At 42.9% G+C, this 27,429-nt stretch overlaps 1 protein-coding gene across 1 annotated transcript; it reads right to left on the reverse strand.

Moving 5' to 3' along the window:
• Positions 1-1,459: 1,459 nt before the first annotated feature.
• Positions 1,460-27,222, reverse strand: LOC132390633 (deleted in malignant brain tumors 1 protein-like). The gene is made up of 5 exons (XM_059963231.1): positions 26,880-27,222; positions 25,383-25,697; positions 2,936-3,250; positions 2,458-2,532; positions 1,460-1,881 (listed from the first exon to the last, which is right to left on the reverse strand). The coding sequence occupies exons 1-5, from the start codon at positions 27,220-27,222 to the stop codon at positions 1,460-1,462; spliced, it is 1,470 nt and encodes a 489-aa protein (XP_059819214.1).
• Positions 27,223-27,429: the final 207 nt, after the last annotated feature.

A 27,429-nucleotide genomic window follows, 5' to 3' on the forward strand; every position in this document is an offset into this window, starting at 1 on the left:
AATGACAATTTGACTTTCCCTCACAAATTACAACAAATTTGTAATTCCTTATCGTACACGCATTTACAGAATTCATAAGGTTGTCCTGAAACATGCTTTGGAACCAAGAATCGTTTCATGAAATTGAAAATAACCCAGTTGCACCATCTGCTCCTTCATCAGATGCATCGAGATAAGTTCCAAAGTCCAGAATCCACTCTCAGTTGCGCAGCATTGATTACATCATCTCAACTGTGAACGGAAATATTTACCTGCACTTACTTATTTCTGTTAAGCAGACAATCTTCAACGCACAACAGTAGCGAGATGTGTCTGCTTATCTCTGTAGCGAAGGACAATAAGAAGTAACGATAGAGGCAAGTTATGCAAAATGATAAGAAGCATAGACCAAATGGATAGACTGAGCATTTATCCCACGATGGGAATTGAAAACACGAGAGACCACATAACCTTAGATGTTTGGAGGAAAATATAGGGTACATTTTAAGTTGTGGTGAGTGCGTCTCACGACCTGGTACGGGGTGTAGAGGGAGATACATTAGGGGTACTTAAGAAAGTCTTAGATAAACATACAGATGATATAAAAATGAGAAATATGTCGGAAGGAAGGGGTGAATCGCAGTTAGAGAAGGTTAAAATGTCGGTTCAACATCGTTGCCGAAGTGTCTGTAATATTTTATAATGTCATTCGTTCGATAAATAATATCATCCTATTCGCATAACGTGTCCCTTTCTACCATAACCTTCGTGGTTCTTCCCTGAGCTGTTTACTCTGTCCATCTGAGGAGCAACTGGGCTCTGCAGCACTGTATCATCGTAAAGACTTTGCATCTGACAGTTCCCTCCAAGCTGCATTTAAACACCTGATTGTATTTTCCAGCACACCCTACTCTGGAATAATGCACTTACCACCACGAGACATGAGTATTCTAAACAGCCATTTATATCTATGCCTGTGACATTGGACGACCAATTCTTTGAGCATACAATCCAACAAGGAATTTCGCGCTATGCTTGGTAAATTACGTCACCAGTTATCAAAGCTTATGATAATAGATTTACCAACCTTTCTGGATTTTTTTTCGTACGACTTTGATCAGGTAAAGTGAAACGATGAACAGAAGAGAACAGAGAATGATAGGAATGGAGTATATGAATCCTCTGAGAGAACTAAAAGGAGTTGTATCCGGCTGGTGATCTGTAAAAGGAAGTAAACAGGAAATAACTATATCTATATCAATCTATTTATTTATATATTTATATAGATAAATAAGAATATCACACAGGCTTGTTCCCGGAATTTCGAAGCAGTAATAAGATTTCAAATCGACCAACAATCGCATAGATAGGATGAAATCCGGCAGGACGAAAAATAAATGGCAAACATGATATATAAAAAATACTTTAAGAGAAATGAATATTCAAACAAGAATGTTCAACCAATGCTAGGAAGGTAATTTTACAGTACGCATTCGAACCCATGAGGTTCCTTGCAGCGTTGCGGAACAGTGGTAGTGACAAATTTCGGCAATATGTATAACTGACAAAAATCAGAGGCATAATGACAATACAGACCAGAACATATCACACCGACGGTTTCTTTGTCCCCACAGTCATGATGACGCATTGAAGAAAACTGGCAATCCCACAGGAACCTCTCACTTCCTTTGCACTTAACCTCGTCCATCCAAATATTGCCGTTTCCATGGGGGAACAACATCGCTCCGAAAGCCAGGACTGGATCCCCACAGTTTAATTGGCGACAAACAACAGCAGCATCATTGCTGTCCCAGGAATCGTCGCACACCGTCCCCCAAGTCCCACTGAAGAAAACTTCGATTCTTCCTGAGCAATTATCGAACCCGGCCACGAGCCGCAGATCTGAAGGAAAAAATGCACAAGATCAGTTTTGAGAACTTGAACTTACATTGGATCTTGTATTTACCCTCTTCTCCATCTTAAACTACTGTGCTGAGTCATGTGTTTAATGCTGAGTGACGCTAACTCTTCCTGGTTACATTCGTGAAAATACGTTTACGATTAACATGTTCGGTGGAATATATTTCTCTGGAATTCAGAATAAATACGACACAACTTTTAACAGCGGATCCATACTTCGGTAAAGCCTGGCTCATGCATTTCTATCCTTCTGCAGTTGGACATGCCTATACTCTCCAGATACCTTGCATCTGGTACTTCTAACTACCAAGCTATCATCAGCATTGTTACATTGCTTTTGCTAAAGCAGTAGATCCGGCCTTTACATGGGATACAATGCATTTGAATTCCCCGTAATACTGACGCGACCAGTTGGGATGTGTCAGAAGAAAATCCACAGAGGAAATGATGGCGACCTTGTCAGACGAGAAAACTAAAACAAATGTCTTAAACAAGCTGCATGTAAAAAGAAAATGTTTTCATAAAATTTATTTTAATTATTAAACTACCATTAATTACCGGAATCTTTTGGAGATGGGTCTATTATCCTTGCCACCTTCACCATCTCAATCTGGGGTGTCGATGGCCATAATCCTGTAAAGGAAATTCAATTCAGAATTTCAGTGCAATATTCTGAATGCAGTTAATTACCGTTAAAGATAATTAATGTTACGGTTTAAAAGTAAAAGGTGAACTCTTAAAGGTGAACATGGGATGTTGTGGGGGGGGGGGGGGAGGGAGGTTGGAGGATGGTGGGGTGTAAGTGGAGAAACTCTTCACCAGAAGGGCACTTTGAGTATCGAACGAGTGGCTGGCCAAACTCTTGAAATCAGGTCCCATTTCAACATTCAAAAGAACGGTACAATGACAGAAGGTGTATGGAGGGTACAAGTCAGAGGTGCTGTGCTGGGCGGATTTTTGATTCGGCATGCAATAGGTGAGAAATGTCTAGGTGTTTCTGATGTGTAATGTTTTATAAGTATGATTCCAGAACTACCTGAACAAACGACTCCAACATCCTCCCTGTGTTGGCAGTTGTGTTGGCCCCATGGTGAAGATGGGCATTGCCATAATAGTGAGTCGCCCAACCGACATCTCACGTCATCCAACCAGATTGGTCCAGTGCCCTCTTCGAATGCCGCGCTGTTTTCTACTAATTTAGCTGTGCCGCAGTTGAGCTGGGAGCAAACGACTTGTGCATTCTCCATGCCAAACGAATCAGAGCAAACTGTTCCCCATGTTCCGTTAAAGAAAACCTCAAGTCTGCCTTCGCAGGGTCTCTTTCCATTTGCCAACCTTATCTCCTTGTGATCTAAAGAAGCAAGAATAAATCTGATTCTTGATTTTAACTTGCAATGTGGGCATATATTGTGTTCAGGGAAGGATAGCACATCCGATGGAGGATTTAGCCGTGTGCATTCTGGGGCAGCTCTCACGTATGGACACTCAGTCCTTAGCTATGACTCCAAGTAGTTATTTGTATGTGACAGCGCCAAAATACTGGCGTCCTGCTTCGGCCGGTAGGCTAAACTGTGTAGGCGGCGGGCCTCAGATCCTGGAATGATACTGATATGTCTGGGCTAGCAGGAAGAGTCAGCCGAGACAGCGTGGGCGGATATGATATGCAGTGAGATCCAAAGGGAAGGAAGGCGTTTTTTGGAACACCCTGTGCAGAGCGAAAGGCATTAAAGATACCACTATATAGTACATTGTTGAGCAGAATTGGGCAATTTAGGCCATCGAGTCTGCTCCACCGTTTTATCACGAGGCACAGAAGAGGTCACGCACTCTAGCTAAAGAGGACCCAGTTTGTGACGATTAATGGTATCACTGCACACCGACCTCCGATGTCTAAACTGGAAATATGACAGCGCAATGCCCTTTCCTTTAAAGTAATACTCTTCAGCACAGGTTTCATTGCTAGATACGAAGGGCAAACAACAGTCTTAGACTATAACGTGTTGTATGCTCAGAAGATTAAAACCATCAAAGCATTTAGTTTATTTCTGTGAACTTAAATTGTAAGGATTTGCTCAGTTGGTTTATATCTGTCTCTCAAGGTCACAGGCAATGTAGCGACAATTCGTCAATTATAATATATCCTTTCCAATGGAACCTTAACTGGATAATTTGCGTTACTGCTGCGTTATGGATGAATTCCCATTAAGCCATAACCTATACGAGCATAATTATAAACCAGGAGAAATGCTGTAGATGCTGGAAATCCAATTCAACACAGACAAACTGCCCGAAGAACTCAGCAGGTCAGGTAGCATGTATGGATAAGAATAAATACTTGATTTTTCGGGCCAACGTCATTCTTCAGAACTGGTAAGTGAGCGGGACGTCGAAATGACAAAAATGCGGGGTATGCGTCAAGGAGGATGTGTATAATTATTCCATTCGAACATTAGAACATCTTTCAACTCTTCTTCATAGTTTATTTTCCCTCTCCGTCACATTTTCCGATCTTCTCCCCGGAGCCTTTGCCGCCCATAATAATAAAGAAACTATCAACCTCTGCTTTAACTGTACCGAATGACTTGGACTACACGCAAATCCGTATCAGATAATTACACAGAATCAACCCTCTTTGGCAAAAGAAATTCCTGCAAATCACGTTTTGAAATAGTGAGTTGCTTCTTTGGACTACTCTCCCTCACAATAGCAAATATACACAAGACCATAAGACCTTAAGACATAGTAGCAGAATTAGGCCATTCTGCCCATCCAGTGAACTCTACAATTCCGTCATGTCTGACTCCAAATCCCACGAAACACCATACACATGTCTTCTCGCCATATCATTTGACTCCCTGACCAATCAGTAAGTATCAACTTCCACAATAAGTAAAAGCATTGACAGGCACACCACTGCAGTCTGTAGCAGAATACACCACCGATTTACTTTTCTCCGACTACAATAAACAACAAAAAATAAACTGCTCTCCTCTTTTCTAAAGAGTCGCCCCTCAATTTCTGCGCTATTGCTATCTAGGTCTGAATACAACCACCAGCGGAAACATCCTTTCCACATCCAATCAATCTAGCCCATTCGAAATTCGGTATGTTTCAATGAGACTCAGACGTAGTCTTCTAAGTTTCACCGAGCAGAGGACCAACGCTGCCAAACGGTTTTCATATGTTAAATGACACTTTCCCGGAATCATCCTCATGAAATTCCTCTGGACACTCTCCAAAGCCAATGCATCCTTTCTAAGATATAGGACCCAAAAATGTTAACAATACTCAAACTGCGAATTGACTAGTGTCTGAGAGAGGATTATATCTCTGCTTTTACAAACGGATATTCTATTCCCGTTGACATACATACCAAAATTCATTTGTCTTCTATACCACAGACACAATCTGTAAATTGTACTTCCTTGAAGTCTTACACGAGGACTCGCATGTTCCTCTGCACCTCTGATATTTGAACCTACACCCCGTTTATATAATGGTCCGCATTATTGTGCCTTTTACCAAAATAAATTACGATACATTTTGCAACACTATAGTCTATCTGCAACTTTTAACCCAATATTCCATTATGCCAAATGTCTGTTGCAATCGCATCGCTTCCTCAACAGTAGCTATGCCTCCCCTATCCTCGTACTGTCTTCAATATTTCACACAAAACCATCAATCCACCATTTAATATTGATAATCGATGTGAAATGCAGCGATCCCAATAAAGACCCAGGAAGAATATCACTTGTCACTAGCAAACAACAAGAAAAGGCTCCATTCATTCGCTTTCGTTGGCGCCTGCCTGTCGTCTTTACTGTCCATACAGAGTCTCTCCAGTAACTCCACAGGATTTGATCAAGTTCAGCAGTCCCATGTATGGAACCTTATAAAGTACCTTCGGAAGATCCAAATTAATGACATTATCCCCCTATCATTTGTCCACTCATTTTGTTACATTCTTGAGGAGCTCCAACAAATTTGTAACCCAAGATTTCTCTTCAGCGAAACCATGCTGACTTTGACTTATCTTATCTTGTCGTACTTGTCTTCAAGTACGTTGAATCCTTATCTTAATAATGGACATCAAAACTTTCCTAACAACTGAGGTTAGGATGTCTGGCCGATAAGTTTATTTATATTGCCTTCCTTCCTTCCTTCTTAAAGAGTGGAGTGACATTTGCAATCTTCTATTCCTGCGGGACTATGCCAAAATCACGAGAATTTTGAAAGGTCATGACCAATGCAACTGTTTTCTTTTTCCATAAATTCTCCTCGGTCTCTGGGATGTAGTCCATCGGGTCCAGGTGACTTATCCACATTAAGACATCTCAGATTGTCTGCCACGTTTTACTTTGTAATGGCAATGGCACTCATTCCTACTCTCTGACACTCACTTTCTGTGACTCTGACAGTTTCTTTCACAATGAAGTCAAATGCAAAGTACCCATTAAGTACATCAGTCATCATTGTATCCACCTGTATAACCTCACCAACAGAATTTCCATTGGTCCACTGTCAACACCCCTGTCCCGTTTACTCTTTGCAGGAAGGTAGAAACATAGACAGCACAATACAGGTCCTCCAGCCCACAATGCTTTGCCAAACATGAACTTACTCTATAAATTACCTAGGGTTACTCATAGCCCTCTATATTTCTAAGGTAAATGTACATATCCAGGAGTCTCTTAAAAGACCCTATTGCATCCGCCTTCACCACAGTCGCCGGCAGTCCATGCTACTCATTCACCAATCACTGCGGACAAACCATACCCCTGACGTCCGCTCTGTACTTGCTTCTAAGTAACTTAAAACTGTGTCATTTCGTGTTAGTCATTTTAGCCCTGGGAAAAAGCCTCTGACTATCCACACCATCAATGTCTCTCATCATCTTATACAACTCCATCAGTTCACCTCTCATCCTCCGTCGCTCCGAAGAGAAAAGGCCAATTTCAGTCAACCTATTTCCGGAAGGCATGCTCCCTAATACAGACAACAATATTGTAAATCTCCTCTGCACCCTTTCTATTGCTTTCACATGAGGGCACCAGAACTGAGCATAGTACTCTTAGTGTGATCTGACCAGTGTCCTATATAGCTGTAACATTACCTCTCGGTTCTTGAACGCAATCCCATGGTTTATGAAGGCCAAAACACGGTATGCCTTCTTAAACACACAATCAACTTGCACAGCAGCAATGAGTGTCATATGGACACTTAGCCCAAGCTCTGATCCTCGACTCCAAGAGTCTTACGATTAATACTATTCACCTACACCATATTTGACCTACCAAAATGAACAATCTCACACTTATCGGGATGAATTCCATTCAGTCTCATTTCAGCCCAGTTTTTCATCCTATAGATGTCCCCTGTAACGACCGACTGTCTTCAACACTACCTACAAAGCCCGCAACCTTTGTTCCATCAGCAAATATATTAACCCATCCCTGCGTATCCACATCCAGGTCATTTTGTAAAAATCACGAAGAGAAGAGATCCCAAAATAGATCCCTGAGGCTCACCACTGATCAGCAATCGCCATGGAAAAGATGAACCGTCTACAAACTTCCTTGCCTTCTGTGGACGAGACAATTCTGAATCAACAAAAATAAAGATTCCTTTGGATGCAATGCCTACTTACTTTCACAATAAGCCTTGCATGGCATGCCTTATCAAAGGCCTTGCTGAAATCTATGCACTCTATATTTACTGTTCTACGTTCATCAATGTGTTAAGTCACATCCTCAAAAAAAATCAATCAGGCTCGTAAAGCACGACATTCTTTTGACAAAGCCATGCAAACTATTCCTACTCATATGATTCCTCTCCAAATGTTCATAAATCCTGGCTCTCAGGATCTTCTCCATCAACCTAGCAACCACTGAGGTAATAATCACTGGTCTACAATTTCTTGGGCTATCCTTACTCCATATCTTGAATGTGAAAACGACATCTGCAAACCTCTAATCCTTCGGAACTTCGCCCATCCACATTGATAATGCACAAGTCATTACCAGAAGCTCAACAATCTCTCTCTCGCCTCCCACTGTAGCCTGGCTTATATCTCGTCCGGTGCAGCTGGCGTATTCAAACTGACGCTTTACAAAAGCATAAGCGCATCTTCATTCTCAAGGTCTATTTATCAAGCTTTTCAGTCCGCTGTATGTCATCCCTACAATCGCCAAGGTCCTTTTCCGTAGAAAATACTGAAGTAAAGAATTCAACAAGTACCTCTGTTGTCTCGTCCGGTTCCATACACACGTTTTCACTGTTGCACTTGATTGGTCCTCCTTTTCTCACGTTTTGGCCTCTTGCTCCTCACATACTTGCAGAATGCGTTGGGATTTCCCTTAATCCTGCAAGTCAAAGCCTTATCATGGCCCCTTATAACTCTTCTAATTACATGCTTAATGGCCTTCCTGCTAGCCTTAGAGTTTTCTAGATCTCTATCATGACCTCGTGCTTTTAACCTTTTGTAAGTTTTTCTTTTCTTCTTGATTGGATTTTCAACCGCATTTCTACACCATGGTTCCTGAACCGCACCACCCTTTCCCTGTCTCATTGGAATGAATCTAAGCAGAACACCACGCAAATATGCCGGAACATCTGGCATATTTCTGCTGTACATTTCCCTGAGAGAAGCCTTTCCATATTTATTCTTCCACGTTCATGCCGGATAGCCTGCTATTTCCCTTTACTCCAATTAAACGTTCTGAAAATGTGTCTGTTTCCTTCCGTCTTTAATGCTGTGATAGAGAAGGTAGAATTGTGATCACTATCTCCAAAATGCTCTCTCACTGAGCGACCTGTCACCTGACCAAGTTAGTTTCCCAATACCGCATCAAGTACAGCCTCTCCGCTTGTAGACCCAATTACATATTGTGTCAGAGAAACGTTAGGGCAGAAAATGCTGGTAGGAGTTGTGTACAGGTCACCTAACAGCAGTAGTTAGTTTGGGAATGACATTAAACAGGAAATTAGAAATGTGTGCAATGAAGGACCAGTAGTTGTAATGGGTGACTTCAATCTACATATAGATTGGGTGAACCACATTGGTAAGGGTGCCGAGGAAGAGGATTTCTTGGAATATATGCGGGATGGTTTTCTGAACCAACATGTCGAAGAACCAACTTGAGAGCAGGCCATTCTAGATTGGTTATTGAGCAATGAGGAAGGGTTAGTTGGCAATCTTGTCGTGCGAGACACCTTGGGTAAGAGTGACGATAACATGGTGGAATTCTACATTAAGATGGAGAGTGACATAGTTAATTCAGAAGCAAAGGTTCTGAACTTAAAGAAGGGTAACTTTGAAGGTATGAGACGTGAATTAGCTAAGGTAGACTGGAAAATGTTACTTAAACCGTTGATGGTGGATATGCAATAGCAAGCATTTAAAGATCGCATGGATGAACTGCAACAATTGTTCATCCCAGTTTGGCAAAAGAATAAACCTGGGACGGTAGTGCACCCATGGCTGACAAGGGAAATTAGGGATAGTATCAAGTCCAAAGAAGACACATATAAATAAGTCAGAAAAAGCGGCACACCTGAGGACTGGGAGAAATTCAGAGTCCAGCAGAGGAGGAGAAAGGGCTTAATTAGGAAAGGGAAAAAAAAAAGATTATGAGAGAAAGCTGGCAGGGAACTTAAAAACTGACGGTAATTTTTTTAATAGATATGTGAAAAGAAAAAGATTGGTTAAGACAAATGTAGGTACCTTACAGTCACAAGCAGGTGAATTGAACATAGGGAACAAGGACATTGCAGACCAATTGAATAACTACTTTGGTTCTGTCTTCACCAAGGAGAACATAAATAATCTTCAGAAAATAGTAAGGGACCGATGGTCTAGTGAGATGGAGGAAGCGAGGAAAATGCATGTTAGTAGGGAAGTGCTGTTAGGTAAAATGATGAGATTAAATGCAGATAAATTCCCAGGGCCGGATGGTCTCCATCCCAGAGTGCTTAAGGAAGTAGCCCAAGAAATAGTGGATGCATTAGCGATAATTTTTCAAAACTCCTTAGATTCTTGATTAATTCCTGAGGATTGGAGGGTGGCTAATGTAACCCCACTTTTTAAAAAAAGAGGGAGAGAAAAACTGGGGAATTATACACAGGTTAGTCTGACATCAGTGGTGGGGAAAATGCTAGAGTCGGTTATCAAAAAATGATAACAGCACATTTCGACAGATTTGAAGTCATCGGACAAAGTCAGCATGGATTTGTGAAATGAAATCATGTCTGACAATTCTTATAGAATTTTTTGGAGATTTAACTATTAGAGTGGATAGGAGAGAGCCAGTGGATGTGCTATATTTAGATTTTCAAAAGGCTTTTGACAAGGAGATTAGAGTGCAAACTTAAAGCACACGGTATTGGGGGTATGGCATTGATGTAGATAGAGAATTGGTTGGCAGACAGGAAGCAAAGAGTGGGAGTAAAATGGGCCTTTTCAGAATGGCAGGCAGTGACTAGTGTGGTCCCGCAAGGCTCAGTGCACGGACCCCAGTTGTTTACAATATATATTCATGATTTAGACGAGGGAATTAAATACAGCATCTCCAAGTTGGCGGATGACACGAAGCTGGGCGGCGGTGTTCGCTGTGAGGAGGATGCTAAGAGGATTCAGGATGACTTGAATAGGTTAGGTGAGTGGGCAAAACCATGGCAGATGCAGTTTAATGTGGATAAATGTGAGGTTATCCCCTTTGGTTGCAGATACAGGAAAACATGTTATTACTTGAATGGTGGCCGATTAGGAAAAGGGAAGGTGCAACGAGCCCTGGGTATCATTGTACACCAATCATTGAGGGTGCGCATGCAGGTAGAGCAGGCAGTGAAAAAGGCTAATGGTATGTTGTCATTCATAGCAAAAGGATTTAAGTACAGGAGCAGGGAGGTTCCACTGCAGTTGTACAAGGCTTTGGTGAGACCGCACCTGGAGTATTGTGTGCAGTTTTCATCCCCTAATCTGAGGAAAGACATTCTTGCCATAGTGAGAGTACAGAGAAGGTTCACCAGATGATTCCTGGGATGGCAGGACTTTCATATGAAGAAAGACAGGATCGACCAGGCTTCTACTCACAGGAATTTAGAATATTGAGGGTGGATCTTATTGAGACGTATAAAATTCTAAAGGGATTGGACAGGCTAGATGCAGGAAGATTGGTTACGATGTGGGGAAACACGAGAACGAGAGTTCACAGTTTAAAGATAAAGGGGAAGCCTTTTTAGGATCGAGATGAGGAAAAACTTCTTCACACAGAGAGTGGTGAATCTGTGGAATTCTCTGCCACAGGAAACAGTTGAGGCCGGTTCATGGGCTATATTTAAGAGGAAGTTAGAAATGTGCCTAGCGGCTAAAGGGATAGTGGGACATGGAGAGAAAGCAGGTACAGGATTCTGAGTTGGATGGTCGGCCATGATCACACTGAATGGCGGTGCAGGCTCGAAGGGCCGAATGGCCTACCCCTGCGTCTATTTTCTATGTTTCTATCTATGTTTCTGAATATATATAACATAATCCACCTCATCTAGACTCCTCGTTCTAGGGACATGCCAATGGATATTTGAGAGTTTACCATCTCCCACATCTATAACTCTGTCATTATTGCATCTTTCCTGAATCAGTCTCCTGAACTGCATCTCGATGTCCTTGTTACTATTGTATGGTCTATAAAAAACACTCAGTAGAGTTTGTGTCCCTTTCCTGTTCCTAAACTCCACCCATAGAGACTCAGTAGACATTCCCTCCATGCCTTCTTCGTTTACTGCATCCGTGACGATATCTCTGATCAGCAGAGCCACACCCACACTTCTTTTGCTTCCTCCCTGTCCTTTCTGAAACATCTAAAGCCAGCTAAAGGTAGGGAAAGGTAGGAGTGTCTGAAAAAGTGATTACCGGGAATTTGGAAGGTAGTTGTGAAGCAGGACTGCAAAGGTAGTAATCTAGTAATTAATGCCTGTTCCACGCGATAATGAGAATAAGAATAGAATGATGTGGCGGAGAAATAGGTGGCTGAAGGACTGGAGCTGGGGGCTGTGATTCAGATTTCTGGATTAATGGGACCTCTTTTGGGCCAGTTGAGACCTGTACAAAAAGGACGGGTTGCACCTGACTCGCAGGTGGACCAATATCCTGGCGGGGAGGTTTGGTAACGCTAGTGGAGAGAATTTCCACTAGAAATGTTGGGTGGAGGGACTGGAAGTGAAGGTACTGGAAAAGAGGAGGGTAGCTGACAAATATTGTGGACAGTGCGAGAGGAAGGATAGGCAGGTGATAACAGAAGGGAAGCGTTCAGACCGAAAGCTTGAAAAGGGTCTATTTTAACGCAAGGTGTGCTGTGAAAAAAGCGGATGAGCTTCCATCGTGGATCAATACCTGGCGATATGATGTGATGGCGATTACAGAGACTTGGATGGCTCACGGACAGGAATAGTTTCTTCAAGTGCCGGGTTTTAGAAGTTTCTGAAAGAACAGAAAAGGAAGCAAAAGAGGTGGAGGCGTGGCATTGTTGATCAGAGATAGTGTTATGGCTGCAGAAAAGACGACCGCCCTGGTAGAATTATCAACGGAGTCTCCTTGGGTGGAGGTTGGGAACAGAACGGGGTCAATAACTTTACTGGGCATTATTTTAGGCCGCCATTTAGTAACAGAGATATCGAGGAGAAGATAGGAAAACAGATGCCGGAATGACATTGTTGCTGTGATGGGAGATTTTAATTTCCCAAATATTGATTGGCATCTCCCCAGACTAAAGGTTTCAGATTGTGTGGAGTTTGTTATGTCTGCTCAAGAAGGATTATTGATAGAGAATGTAGATAAGCCTACAAGAGGAGTGGCTGTACTTGATTTGGTATTAGGTAATGAATCTGGTCAGTTGTCAGATCACACAGTGAGAGCACTTTCAAGATCGTGATCATAAATCTAACTCCTTTACAATACCATTGGACAGAGATAGGAACAGACAAGTTCAAAAACTGGTTAATTGGAGTAAGGGGAATTAAGACGCTATCAGACAAGAAATTAGAGGCATAAATTGGAAACAGATGTTTTCAGGGAAAAGTACGGAAGAAATGTGACAAACATTTAGGGGATAATTTTGTAGAGTTCTGTATAGGTACGTTCGAATGAGACATGGAAGTTTGGTAGGGTACAGGAATCATGGTTTACAAAGGCTGTAATTAATCTATTCAAGAAGAAAAAAACATACAAAAGGTTCATAGAGCTAGAAAATTTTAGAGATCTAGAAGATTATTAGTCTACTAGGAATGAGATAAAGAATGAAATTAGGAGACCCAGAAAGGCCCGGAGAATCCTTGGCGGGCAGAATTAAGGAAAACACCAAGGAACTCTACAAGTATGTGAAGAGCAAGAGGACAGGACGTGAAGGAACAAGACATAGCAAGCGTGACAGTGAGAAAGTGTTCATGGATCCGGAGGAATTAGCACAAGTTCTTAATGAATACATTGCTTCCATATTCACTCTGCAAAGAAAGATCTTTGTGATTGTAGTGATGACTTGCAGCAGAGTGAAAAGCTTTAGAGAGTAGCTATTAAGAAAAAGAATGAGCGGAAGCTTTTGGAATGCATCAACTTGGATAAGTCCCCGGGACCGGCCGAAATGTACCGCCGGTTAATGTGGGAGGCGACGGAGAGATTTCTGTCCCTCTGGCGATAACCTTTGCATCATCAATAGTGACGCTAGAGGTTCGGGGGATTGGAGAGTTGTCGATGTTGGCCCTTTATTCAAAAAAGGGAGTTGAGAAAGCCCAGCAAATTACAGAAAAGTTTCTTACCTCAGTGGTTGGTCAGTTGATGAAGCAGATCCTTAGAGACCATTTTAAGGATGTGATTACACATTGATGAAGAAAGAGCAATAGATGTCGTGTATATGCATTTTAGTAAGGCATTTAACGAGGTATCGCATGCTAGGCTTATTCAGAAAGTTAGGAGGCATGGGATTCAAGGGGCATTGCTTTGTGGATACAGGACTGGTTTGCACATAGAAGGGATAGAGTGGTTGTCGACATGTCATATTCTGCATGGCGGTCGGTCCCCAGTGGAGTGACTCAGGAACTTTTTTCTGTCACTTACTCTTCGTGATTTTTATAAATGACCGTTTATAAAGTAGTAGAGGGATGGCTTAGTACGTTCGCTGATGACAGAAATAAATAGAGGTATTGTGGATAATGTAGAGGGGTGTCAGAAGTTACAGTGGGGCATTAATAGAATGCAAAACTTCATTTTGGTAGTTCAAATCTGATGGCAGAGTATAGTATTAATGGTCAGACTCTTGGCTGTGTGGAGGATCAATAGCCAATAGACTATCAGGGGGATCTTGGGGTCTGAATCCATAGGACACTGAAAATAGCTGTGCATATTTACTCTGTGGTTAAGAAAGCGTGTGGTGTATTGGCCTTCATCAATCGTGGAATTGAATTTAGGAGCCGAGAGGTAACATTGCAGTTACACAGGACCCTGGTCAGATCCCTCTTGGAGTACTCTGCTGATTTCTGCTCGCCTCACTGCATGAAGCATGTGAAAGCCAGAGAAATGGTGCAGAGGAGAGTTACAAGGATGTTACCTGCATTGGGTAGTGTGCCTTATGAGAACAGGTTGAGTGAACTCGGCCTTTTCTACTTGGAGCGAAGGAGGATGAGAGGTGACGTGATAGAGGTATATAAGATGATGATAGTCATTGATCGCATGGATAGTCAGAGGTTTTATTGCAGGGCTATAATGGTTGCGACAAGAGGACACAAGTTTAAGATGCAGGAAAATAGCTACAGAGGAAATGTCAGAGGTATTTTGTTTTAACTCAGTCAGTGGTGAGTGCGTGGAAAAGGCTGCCAGCAACGATGGTAGAGGTGGATACAATAGTGTCTTTAAAAAGGATTTTGGATAGGTACATGGAGCTCCATAAAATAGAGGGCCATAGATTAGCCTAGTAAATTCTATTGTGGGGTTATGTTCTGCACAACTCATTGGGCCGAAGGGCCTATATTGTGATGTGAGATTTCTAGGATTCTAAAGGCCTAACCTCTAAATAGCTATTTCTGCCCCTGGGCCCTACAAGTCTCTGTAGAGGCCATCTCCAAGTACCGATATATGCTCCGAGCTCATCTGCTTTGTTCATGCTACTCCTTGGATTAAAATAGACATACATGGTTTAGATTTTGTTTTAAAATCTCCCCAAAACTCTTAATAAAATTATAGGCCACGATATTAATTTTCCTGGGATTTAAGTGCATCCCGTCATTTTTGTGCAGGTGATGGCTGCTACAAAGGCGGTCTCAATGATAAAGAAATCTACATCCCTGCCGCCTGCTGCAATTCCTTCGCAAAGCATTTAACCTCCAGCTCACTCTATTACTACACTCACTGTCGCATGAGTGAGGAACAGCCCTGATGGAAAATGTGGTACAGAGTTAAACGTCCCCCGCCCCTTAAGAACCACAAACTATTACTGTTGCTATGCTGCTCATGAGAGAGAGAGAGATGAAAACACAGAGAGACGAACATCTGCTACAGATAAGAGGGAGAGAGAGACTGTTGATTTATTGTATTTTGACACTTCCTCGATTATTTTCCTTTCACTACAAGGACTTTACTTTGCTCGTTAACATTCAGGAGACAGCAGGAGTGGACTGATTTGATGGACACTGTCATTTAGAAGTGATTGATGGCTGAGACCCCGTTAGTAGGGATAAAAGACAGATCTAGAGAGACACTTCTCAGACACACCAGTGGACACTGACTGATTGTGGTGGACCCACAGGAAAGTGGGGGCTTCGGAGACCGAATCAAGAGATCGGTCAATAAAGCTCACAGACGGCAGAGCCGGTGGGGACTTGTGTGTGCGTCCACTCATGCCAGAATGACGAGTCCCCCACAGAAGAAAGGTCTTGCCGAAGAACAGAGGGGGCATAGCTGAATGACCACAACGACACGCCGGATTAAGAAAACAGCAGAAGGTTAGCCTGCTGCAGCTGCCTAATCTCTTGCTCTCACTCTCTCCAACGATTACAACACAACAACCAAATCTGCCTCAGCACGCATGAACTGAACTGAATTTTACATTCTAAGACAATTCATTTACCCCTTGACATCGATAGAGCGTGTTTATTGTTGATAATTATTGTTCCTACACTTTTAGGTCTATTATTGCTAACCTGTTTTATATGTATATTTGCATTTCTCATACTGTATTGTGTATTTTACTAATAAACACCTTTGAAAATAGTACCACCAGACTCCAACGGATACTTCTATTTCTGCTGGTCTGACACCCAGTTACGGGCTACGTAACACATGGTATAGGTAATAATCCCAAGTTTTCTACCTTTGAAATCCTGCTTCTCAACTTTCTTCCAAAATGTCTGTAGGGCTTTCTCCCATTCCTACCTATACTGTAGGGACCAATATGTACCACGACCTCTGGCTGTTCACCTTCCCACTTTAGGATATTGTAGACGCGATTAGAAACTTCCCGGACTCTGGCACCTGGGAGGATAATTACCATTCCTGTATCTTGCGTGCGTAAGCAGAATCTCCTGTCTGACCCCCTAACTATAGAGTCCCCTATTCTTGCAGCAATCCCCTTCTTGTCCCTACACTTCTGAACTACAAAGCCAGACGCGTGGCCACAGTAGTTTCCCAATGGTAGGTCACTTCTCTCCCACCCTGGAACAATTCTCAAACAAGAGTACTTATTGTTAAGGGGGGCATCCACAGGAGTACTCTATATTATCTGACTCGTGCCTTTCCCTCTCCTGACAGTTACACACTTATCTGCCTCCCGAGGAACCAATATAACTACTTGCCTATAGCTTCAATCTATAACCTCGTTACTTTCCTTGACCAGACGAATGACATCGAGCTGAATCATCAGGACATGCAGCTGGGAGTGTCCTGGGCATCCCACATCTGACACCTCGTACAGAACACTTGCCTCACAGACATATTTCCTGTTCGTATACTTCGCAAGCAATTTTCCTCGCCTCGACCATTATCGCCAAAGCTGCGTTGAGCCAATGACTTCGTATTCTAACTCCCTCAACCCCCCCCCCCTTATATAAAAGAATAAATATATTTGGTATCCTGTTTCATATTATTGGCAGATCTGCCCTCATGTTTCATCTTTTCCCATCTTGTAGCATTTTGGTTGTCTTCGTTGAATTTTAAAAGTTTCCAATCCTCAAATTCTCTCTTAGCTTGTTTTTTATGTAATCTGTCACATTCTTTGTGAACCAGGTTTGCTACTAGTGAAAGCTGAAAACTTCTTCTTCTGTGCGATACATCTATCCTGCATCTGGAGAACTATTCTAGAATTGTCAGCCATTTCTGCTCTGCCGTCATTCCCGACAGTATCATAGTCCAATCCACCTCGGCAATCTCCGGTCTCATGTCTTTGAAATTCCATGTATTTCATTGTGAAATGATACACGTCTCTTATGCTTCTCACTGTCAAATCACAGTATGTATTCAATCACTGCTTCCTAAAGTTCTTTTACGTTAAGCTCCCTAATAATATTATAGGATAACGCCCAATCTATGATAACCTTTCCCCGAGTAAGCTCCAGCACAAGCTGCTGCAAAAAGCCATATCATTGGCATTCAACGAATTCCCTCTCTTGCGATCCACCATGCAGACCGAATTTCCCATTCCGCTTGCATATTGAAATCTCCCACTGCAATTCTGTCGTTACCCTAGTTGCGTTTGAATCCTAAACCACACAGCGTGCAACTATTTTGAAGTCCATAATGGGTTTTTCACTCTTGCAATTTCTTAACTCCACCCACAAAGAATCAACCCTCTCTGACCCTATGTCACATCATTCAAAAGATTTAACTCCATCTCTTATGAACAGAAGCACACCGCGGCCTATACCTTCCGGTCTGTCCTGTCGATACGTAGTATATTTATTGATGTTCAGTTCCTAGTCATGACCGTCTTTCAGCTATGACTCAGTGAGGCCCACAACCAATTGCGCCACGAGTTCGTCACCAGATTCTGAATGCAATGCACAATTACATACAGTACCTTAACTCCTGACTTCTTCGCCCTTTTGAATTTAACAGTTCACTCTGTCTGTATTTGTACCCAGTCACTGGCTTGTCCTTCCTTGCATTTCTTTTTTTTGCACTCATCCTCTACTTGAAAACCTGATGGCTTATCCTCAACTCTATCATCTTGGCTCCCATTCCCTGCCATATTTGTTTAAAACACTCACAAATGCTCTAGTATATCTCCCTTCAAGATTATTGTTCCGACTCCGATGGAAGAATGTGTAGGTCCCTCATCTTGCAGAGGAGGTCACAGTTATCCAGGAGTCCGAATCCTTTCATCCTGTTCCAATTCATTTGACACGCATTTATCTTCCGCCTCATTTTATTCCTACCCTAACTGTCCCGAGCTACAGGAAGTAATGTTGACATTACGACATTTGAGATCACGCTACTTTCGTACTTCCCTATATTCTATTTACAGGTCCACCTCTCTTTTTGTACTTCTGTTGTTCCGTTGTTGGTAGCAATATGTACCACGATTTCTGGCTGCTCACTCCTCATTTTCAGGATATTCTGGATGCTTCAAAAAACATCGCAGACCTTTGCACCTGGGCGGCAAACTGCATTCCGTCTTTCTCTTTTGCTTCCACCGAATCGTCGATCTGACTCCTGACTGTACACACCCCTAATCCAGCCCGTTGGTATGAACATCCAATGCTCCAACTTCCGGTAATTCCCTCCCTCTCCTTTCCCCCATTCCACTTTCACTCTGTCTCCTCTTCTAGCTGCCTATCACCTCTTTCATGATTCTGCCTTCTTCTACTTCCCATAGTGCTTTTCCCTTAAATTCCTTCTTCACCTCTCCTGCCTATACCGTCCTTGCATCCCCTCCCTCACAACTTGATTTTCCTCTGATTGGTTTTCCACCCTCCCTCCACCTTTATGGGGCTTCTGCCCTCTCCTTCTTCAGTCCTGACGAAGGACGTCGGCATGAAACGTTCACTGCTTATTTCAACGGATGCTGTTGGACCAGCTGAGTTCATCCAGCTTGTTTGTACGTGTTGATTTGACCAGAGAATCTACAGTGTACTTTGTGCCAAGATCGGATTACTTCAATATATATTCTCATATGTTTGTACCGTCCCCTATAACCTATTGAATTCGTCCAGAGGGAACATGAAGCTTCCCATGCTTTACAACTCATCACGTCCCAGAGTAATAATTGAGCCAAAGTGGTTACTGCAACATTCCATCAGAAATAAGGAAAGAACTGACTTTGATAGATCATTTGTATACACTAAGACTTGTAACACAAAGTTTTTTTTTATATAAAACAATATAGTGTCAGCTTGGAGAGTGTTGTTGCCCTTCGACCTTACAGACCACTGGTTTCATTCTTATGCTGAGCGCACGTAGTTCAGATTAGACACAATTTCAGAATTTAATCGGTACAGATCTGCTACCTCTATTTCACACTTCCGGCTCGATAACCATCAGACCATAAGACTCAGTGGAATCAAACCACTTGGTCCGGGTCTGCTCTGCCAGTGCATCTCTCTCAACCTCGTTCTCCTTTCTTTTCTCCGTTCGCATTGACCCCTTGAGAAATGCAGTAACTATCAACCTCTGCTTAAAATATAGTCAACGACTTTGCCTCCACAGCCATTTCGGCAATGAATTCCACAGATTGCCATCCTCTGGCTAAAGGAATCCCTCCTCAAATCTGATCTTACCGGATGCTCATCTATTCTCAGTATTGCTATTTAGTCGAACATTCCGCTACTAATGGAGGCATCCTTCCAAATTTACAGAGTACACCTTTCAACATTCGAAAGATGTTGAGTAAATCGAAAGAGACCCTTCATTCTTCTAAATTCGATCAAGGATTGGCAGTACTAAAACGCATTTATTATAAACGATGGAAGTATTATAGAACTCTGACATCTGTATTCCCGCAGAAACTAACCAAAATATTTTGTTTAACTCCATGGGCTTCGTTCAGAGAAAACTTCAAATACCCAATGCGCAAACTGAAATAAATTGCGTGAACGGTGAAAAACCACAACAAATAAATAAAACACAGAGCATTAAACATTAAAATGCGGAGACCAAAAAAATTTCCGGTTTAGACAATAGACAATAGGTGCAAAAGTAGACCATTCGTCCCCTCGAGTCTGCACCGCCATTCTGAGATCATGGCTGATCATTCACTATCAATACCCAGTCCCTGCCTTGTCCCCATATCCCTTGATTCCCCTATCCATCAGATATCTATCTAGCTCCTTCTTGAAAGCATCCAGAGAATTGGCCTCCACCGTCTTCCGAGGCAGTGCATTCCACACCTCCACAACTCTCTGGGAGAAGAAGTTTTTCCTCAAATCTGTTTTAAATAACTGACCTCTTATTCTCAATACATGCCCTCTGGTACTGGACTCTCCCAACATCTGGAACATATTTCCAGCCTGAATCCTATCAAATCATTTAATTATCTTAAACGTTTCAATCAGATCCTCTCTCAGTCTCCTCAATTCCAGCGTGTACAAGCCCAATCTCTCCAATCTCTCTGCGTAAGACAGTCCTGCCATCCCAGGAATCAACCTAGTGAATCTACGGTGCACTTCCTCAATTGCCAGAATGTCCTTCCTTAAACCTGGAGACCAAAACTGTACACAATATTCCAGGTCTGGTCTCACCAGGGCCCTGTACAAATGCAAAAGGACATCCTTGGTCTTGTACTCAATTCCCCTTGTAACAACGGCCAAAATTCCATTTGCCCTCTTCACTGCCTGTTGCACTTGCTCATTCACCTTCATTGACTGGTGAACTAGGACTCCTAGGTCTCTTTGCATTTCTCCCTTACCTAACTCGACACCGTTCAGACAATACTCTGCCCTCTTGTTCCTGCTTCCAAAGTGGATAACTTCACATTTATTCACAATGAATGACATCTTCCAAGTATCTGCCCACTCACCCAGCCTATCCAAGTCTCCCTGTATTCTCCCAACGTCCTCTTCGCATGTCACACTGCCACCCAGTTTAGTATCGTCAGCAAACTTGCTGATATAGTTTTCAATGCCCTCATCTAAATCATTGACATAAATCGTAAAGAGTTGTGGTCCCAATACAGAGCCCTGTGGTACCCCACTACTCACCTCCAGTCAGACCGAGTAACACTCATTCTGTGGATGTTGTGTACCTAGATTTTCAGAAGGAATTCGATAAGGTGCCACATAGGAGACTGGTGAGTAAAATCAGAGCTCAGGGCATTGGGGGCAGGGTTTCAACATGGATAGAAAACTGGTTGGCAGATGGAAAGCAAAGGGTAGCAGTGAATGGGTGTTACTCGGTCTGGCTGGAGGTGACTAGTGGGATCCTTGTTACACCCTCAAAGAACTCCAACAGAATAGTCAAGCATGATTTGCCCTTGGTAAATCCATGCTGGCTCAGCGTAATTCTATTTCTGCCATTAAGATGTGCCACTATTTCGTCCGTAATAATGGACTCAAGCATCTTCCCCACGACTGACGTTAGGCTAACAGGGCGATATTTCTCCGTTTTCTCCTTCCCTCCCTTCTTGAAAAGTGGGATAACATTAGTCACTCTCCAATCTTCAGGAACTGATCCTGAATCTAAGGAACATTGGAAAATGATTACCAATGCATCCATAATTTCCTGAGCCACATCTTTTAGAACCCTCGGATGCAGACCATCTTGATCCGGGGATTTATTAGCCTTCAGTCCTACCAGTCTACTCATCACAGTTTCTTTCCTAATGTCAATCTGTCTCAATTCCTCTGATATCTTATGACCCTGACCCATCCATACATCTGGGAGATTGCTTGTGTCCTCCCTGGTGAAGACAGATCTAAAGTACGCGTTAAATTCTGTTGCCATTTCCCTGTTTCCCTTAACAATTTCTCCCAATTCATTCTTCAAGGGGCCAACATTGTTCTTAACTATCTTCTTTCTCTTCACATAGCTAAAAAGGCTTTTGCTATTCCCTTTTATATTCCTGGCTAGACTGAGCTCATACCTGATTTTTTCTCTCCGTATTGCTTTTTTAGTTAAGATCTGCTGTTCCTTAAAAATTTCCCAATCATCTGTATTCCCACTCATCTTAGCCCTGTCATACTTTTTTTTCTTTAAAGCTGTACAATCTCTGACTTCCTTTGTCAACCACTGTGGCCCCTTCCCCCCCCCCCTTTGAATCCTTCCTTCTCATTGGAAGGAACTGCTTTTGCATCTTTTGTATTATCCCCAAGAATATCTGCCACTGCTGATCCACTGTCTTTCCTGCCAGTGCATCCGCCCATTTAACTTTGGCCAGCTCTTCCCTCATGGCTCCGTAGTCTCCTTTGTTTGATTGCAACACTGACACCTCTGATCTGCCCTTATCCCTCTCAAATTGTAGATAAAAACTTATCATGTTATGATCACTACATCCTAATGGCTCCTTTACTTCAAGATCACTTATCAATTCCTGTTCATTACACATCACCAAGTCCAAAGTAGCCTCGTTCCAAGTTGGCTCAAGCACAAGCTGTTCCAAAAATACATCCCTCAGACACTCCACATACTCCCTGTCCTGGTGTCCAGCACCTACCTGATTCTCCCAGTTCACCTGCATGTTGAAATCTCCCATAACGACTGCATTACCTTTAGCTCATGCCAATGTTAACTCCCTAATCAATGTGTACCCAATATCCACGCTACTGTTTGGGGGCCTGTACACAACACCCATTAGGGTCTTTTTACCCTTACTGTTCCTCAGCTCAATCCACACAAACTCTACTTCCCCTGCTCCAAAGTCACCTCTTGCTAAGGACTGAATCTCATTCCTCACCAACAGGGCCACCCCACCCCCTCTTCCCATATTTCTTTCTCTACGATAGCACGTATACCCTGGTACACTCAATTCCCAGGCCTGATCCCCTTGCAGCCATGTCTCCGTTATCCCAACAATATCGTAGTTCCCCATTTTCATCTGAGCTTCAAGCTCGTCTGTCTTATTTCTGACACTACGCGCATTCAAGTATAGAATTCCTAGCCCATTCCTCCTCTCTTTGCTTAAAACACTGTCTACTGTACCTAACCCAGCTCCTTGAACTTCCATCGGGCTAATTGCACCCTGAATTTTGATGACCTTCTCAAGATCACCCAAACCTTGTACACATTTAACCCCATGCTCCTTCTGACCAACCTTCTGGATCTGGATCTCTGCCCCCTGCACATCTAGTTTAACCCCCCCCCCACCCCCGAGCAGCATTGGCAAACACTCCTGCAAGGATGTTAGTACCCCTCCGGTTCAGATGTAGACCGTCCCTTCGAAACAGATCCCAATGTCCCTGGAACAAAGACCAATTATCCAAAAACCTGAACCCTTCCTTCCTGCACCATGCTCTCAGCCTCGTATTAGTGTGCATAATCATTCTATTCTTCGCCTCACTCGCACGAGGCACAGGTAGCAATCCCGAGATCATCACCCTGGAGGTCCTGCCTTTCAGCTTTACTCCTAACTCCCTGAACTCTCTAAGCAGGACCCCCTCACTCACCTTACCTACATCGTTGGTCCCTACATGGACCACTACATCTGGGTTCATGCCCTCGTTCTACAGAATAGTCTGCACCCGATCTGAGATGTCCCGGACCCTGGCACCATGGAGGCAACATACCATCCGAGACTCCCGATCTGCCCCACAAAATCTCCTATCTGCCCCCCTGACTACAGAATCCCCTAAAACTATCGCTCACTTCTCTTCCCTCCTCCCCTTTCTAGTTGAGGGTTCAACCTCTGTGCCAGAGGCAGGACCACTACAACTCATTCCTGGTAGGTCATCCCCATCAACAGTATCCGGTACGGTATACCTATTGTTAATGGGAATGGCCGCAGGGGTGCTCTGCTCTCTCTGCCTGCTCCCCCTGCCTCTCTGGACCGTCACCCATCTGCCTACTTCATGGTTTTTTGGTGAGACTACCTCCTGATAACTCCTATCTATCTCTGCCTCCCGAATGATCCGTAGTTCATCCAGCTCCAGCTCCCTAACTCGGGCTGATAGGAGCTGCAGCTGTGGTCATCAGGGACAACTGTGTTGACCCTGACTTCGCACATACTGCATACGGAGCACACCACTGCTATGACTGTCTCCCCCATACCTGAACTGAATTAATAGAATAAGTCTAAAAAGCACCTAGCGACCTTACCTTCTACCCCTCAGCGAGCAATCACACAGGCTTACCGAAGTCCCCTTACGCCGAAGCCCACTTAGCCAAAGCCCAGGACTCTGCTTCCACGGACTCCACTGCCCGCTCTGAAAAGAAATCCTGCCTTTTAAAGTGCGCGCTTGACGCTGACGTCACTTGCGCCTGCGCAGTTCCTCCTCCTCCACAGGTATTGACCAGGTAGGCTTAAATCCTACCTACACGGTCGAATTCTCTGAGCTCCCAGCTGAATCACAAGCTGTAACTTGCTCCCGATTCAAATGACCACTCTGAAAAGAAGTTTAGATCACTTCAGATCAGTTTAATTTATTTCTGTGTCGGGCATTGACTGGAAGCCAGCGAGTCATTTTGCCCAGAACTAAACACAGACTTTAGTATTTAAAAAAAACAGTAACCAGCAGATATTAGCACATATAACGTGAACTTCAAAGTCCTCTAAAAAGAATACAATCTCAAATATGTGTCGATCAAACGTTGCCTAAAGCCCACGATTCCTGCACCTTCCTCCAGCGAATTAAGCGACAGGCAGAGAGGCCTCACTCAAACGTAGAAAGACGGTGCGGAACCCGCAGTTATCGCAGTCGCTGCTTTCAATCTCGCTCGAACCCTGAAAAGGGGAGTTAGTCGACAATAGGAGCCGATAATGGGTTTATGGTGTGTCACCCGGCCGGATGCTCCATTCTAAACTTCGTTGTCCGCAGGTCGAATTGTATCGGGGACGACAAAAGCAACAGATCGCTCAGTTATTTCTTAACCCTTCCATTCCCGGGTTACTTTGCCTGAGTCTACTCTACATGCTTTCCAATGTCAGGGCAAATGTTCTTAGATAATTGGCCCGAAACTGCTCACATTACGGCATGCGTCTTATCAAGCCTCAACATTGACCTAAGGTTGTCAAACAGTTATCGACCTTAATGTTCTAAAAAGTGGTAAAGTTTTACCACTACGACCACGCGAACTATTGTATATTCTGATGGAGAGAGAGAGAGAGAGAGAATTATTATCAGTTATTATTTGTGTATTTTGCAACGACATTGTTTGATTGAATTATTTTACAGCTTATTTGTAGTTACCGTTCGAATCATTGTTGTTTTTAACGGTAACCTTACTGATGCTGGTGATTAATCATTAAGAAGACATGATATGAATTTTAACGATATAAGCTCTACGACACAGGTATGTCAAAGACAGACTTGATCACATTCAAGGAAAACAAAACGGCATGTCTTAAGGGAGCACTCACCGGAACAGATTACTCCAGCATCTTCTTTGTGAATACAATCGTTCTCGCCCCATGGACTCTCCAGACATTTCCATAAGGCCGAATTATTCGCTGAACACTTGAGGTTGTCCATCCAAATAGGACCAGAACCTTGGCCATACCAACTGGACTTCGTGGCATTAACAGCATACCCACAATTCAGTTCTTTGCAGGCAACATGTGCATCTATTAAGTCCCAATCATCATCGCAGACGGTCCCCCAGATTCCGTTGTAATAAACTTCTACCCTTCCAGCACAACGACTTTTGCCATTCACCAGCCTTACCGGAATATTATCTGCAGTACGAAATAATATCAGTAAATGCATTAGATTTTTGAAAACAACTGCTTAACGTTTGCAAACAAGCTGTCTGAAATGAAAATTGTCAATTGTAACTTCATTACTCTGCGTAATGTAAATTCGCAAAAGGAAGGAGAGGGAAGACAATTGCTGATTGCAATCTTTAAGCTCAAGTTCAGGTTGAAGTTCAAGATATCTATAATTTAATTTGCAATATACAGTTGAAAGGGGAACGCAATAATTGTTACTCTATATCAGATGCAGTAAAAATACAATCAGATAAACTGCACAGAAATAAAACTACACAATAGATATAATTGTCTCTCCATGAAGTGAAGCTAAGCCCAAGAGTGTCTGCTTATAAAGTGAATCTGGCCTGGCAGGAAATCATACAATTGTGGTCTTTTGTTGTGTGGAGTGCTGAGTTGGCGACTGGAGGTTTTGATCATTTTACAGTTTGGAGAGGATACTACGTAGCTGCCTCCCGAATGGGACTGGAGCAAGGTCTATGAGCAACCACGTGCAAAGCATTCCGAATTGAGGATATTAGTGATGGAGTACATATTGTGCACATCCATTCAACATTTCCCTGTACTTCCTGGTATTGCAATTACTCTTGATTCCTTCCAATATGTGTTATTTTTGAAACAAGCTGACATCTCAGAAGTACACGCCTCCTTTCTTTATTTAGCAGGGAATACCCGTACGCTTACAATGTGATTGTGAACTTGAATTAGATCACCTTAGTTCCCCCCAAATGGCGATAATGTATTGTTTCATTAAGTCACTAGATAATGTGATTCGAGAATGTGTTATATACAAGATGTTCTAGAGTTGTTGGAAATGCAGAATAACACATCACAAAACGCTGGAGGAACTCAGTAGGCCAGGAAACAACCAACGGGAGGTATACAGTGCCCAGCATTCGGACCAACACACTTCATCGCGACTGCATTGTGCAAAGTTGAACAGTAATAGTGATAACGAGATAATAGCTTCCTTTGTCAATATATTAACCTTCTTTATTGTGCGGAAAATATTCCGTCTTATAAGCTTGATTGTATTTTTCATAAGACAACAGCAAATGGGATACATTTCAAGTCGATGTATGGCATGATATACGATGATTCTCTAACTGTACAACAAGAATACTTTATGAAGGAATGAAATGTTCTTACCAGAACAAAACACACCAACATCATCACCGATAGGTAAATGGTTCGCCTGTGTAAAAGTGCAGTTCCAGAGGTGGGACTCATTCCCAATGCAACTGATGTTATTTATTATCACCGGCCCTTTCCCGATTCCATACTTGCTGTGGTTGTAAACGTTTACTGCGGAGCCGCACTTCAGCTGTCTGCATACTACATCTGCGTCTTTGAAATCCCACAAATCATCAGTAACTCTGCCCCAGACACCGCTGTGATAAACCTCCACTCGACCATCACATCGGCCCTCTCCATTGACAAGCCGTAAATGCCAGTTATCCACTGTAAAATACAAGTCGGAAATCGCCGTCATTCAACATTTCACATTAGTATATTGTACACAACATTTGCACATTCATATCATCGGTGACCAAGTTGGCCATAATCGATTAAATTATAAACTCTTGCAAATATGCACTGCGGCTGTTATCAGAAAGGAAAAGTAAAAACAATAAATGCAGTGTACTGCAATTTAGTGTCCGAACTGCGTTGGTCAGAGGACACCTGGCAGACTCTAAGG

This window comes from Hypanus sabinus, chromosome 2 (assembly GCF_030144855.1).
Source record: "Hypanus sabinus isolate sHypSab1 chromosome 2, sHypSab1.hap1, whole genome shotgun sequence".
In the NCBI taxonomy this organism is placed as follows: Eukaryota; Metazoa; Chordata; class Chondrichthyes; order Myliobatiformes; family Dasyatidae; genus Hypanus; species Hypanus sabinus.

Excerpts from the sequence above, each read along its gene's own strand:
- LOC132390633 (XM_059963231.1), bottom strand. The coding sequence starts at position 27,222 with ATGACGGCGATTTCCGACTTGTATTTTACAGTGGATAACTGGCATTTA. Across the intron at positions 25,698-26,879 it reads TGTTGGTGTGTTTTGTTCTG|ATAATATTCCGGTAAGGCTG; the intron begins GTAAGAACATTT and ends TTCGTACTGCAG. Across the intron at positions 2,533-2,935 it reads TGTTGGAGTCGTTTGTTCAG|GATTATGGCCATCGACACCC; the intron begins GTAGTTCTGGAA and ends TTTCCTTTACAG.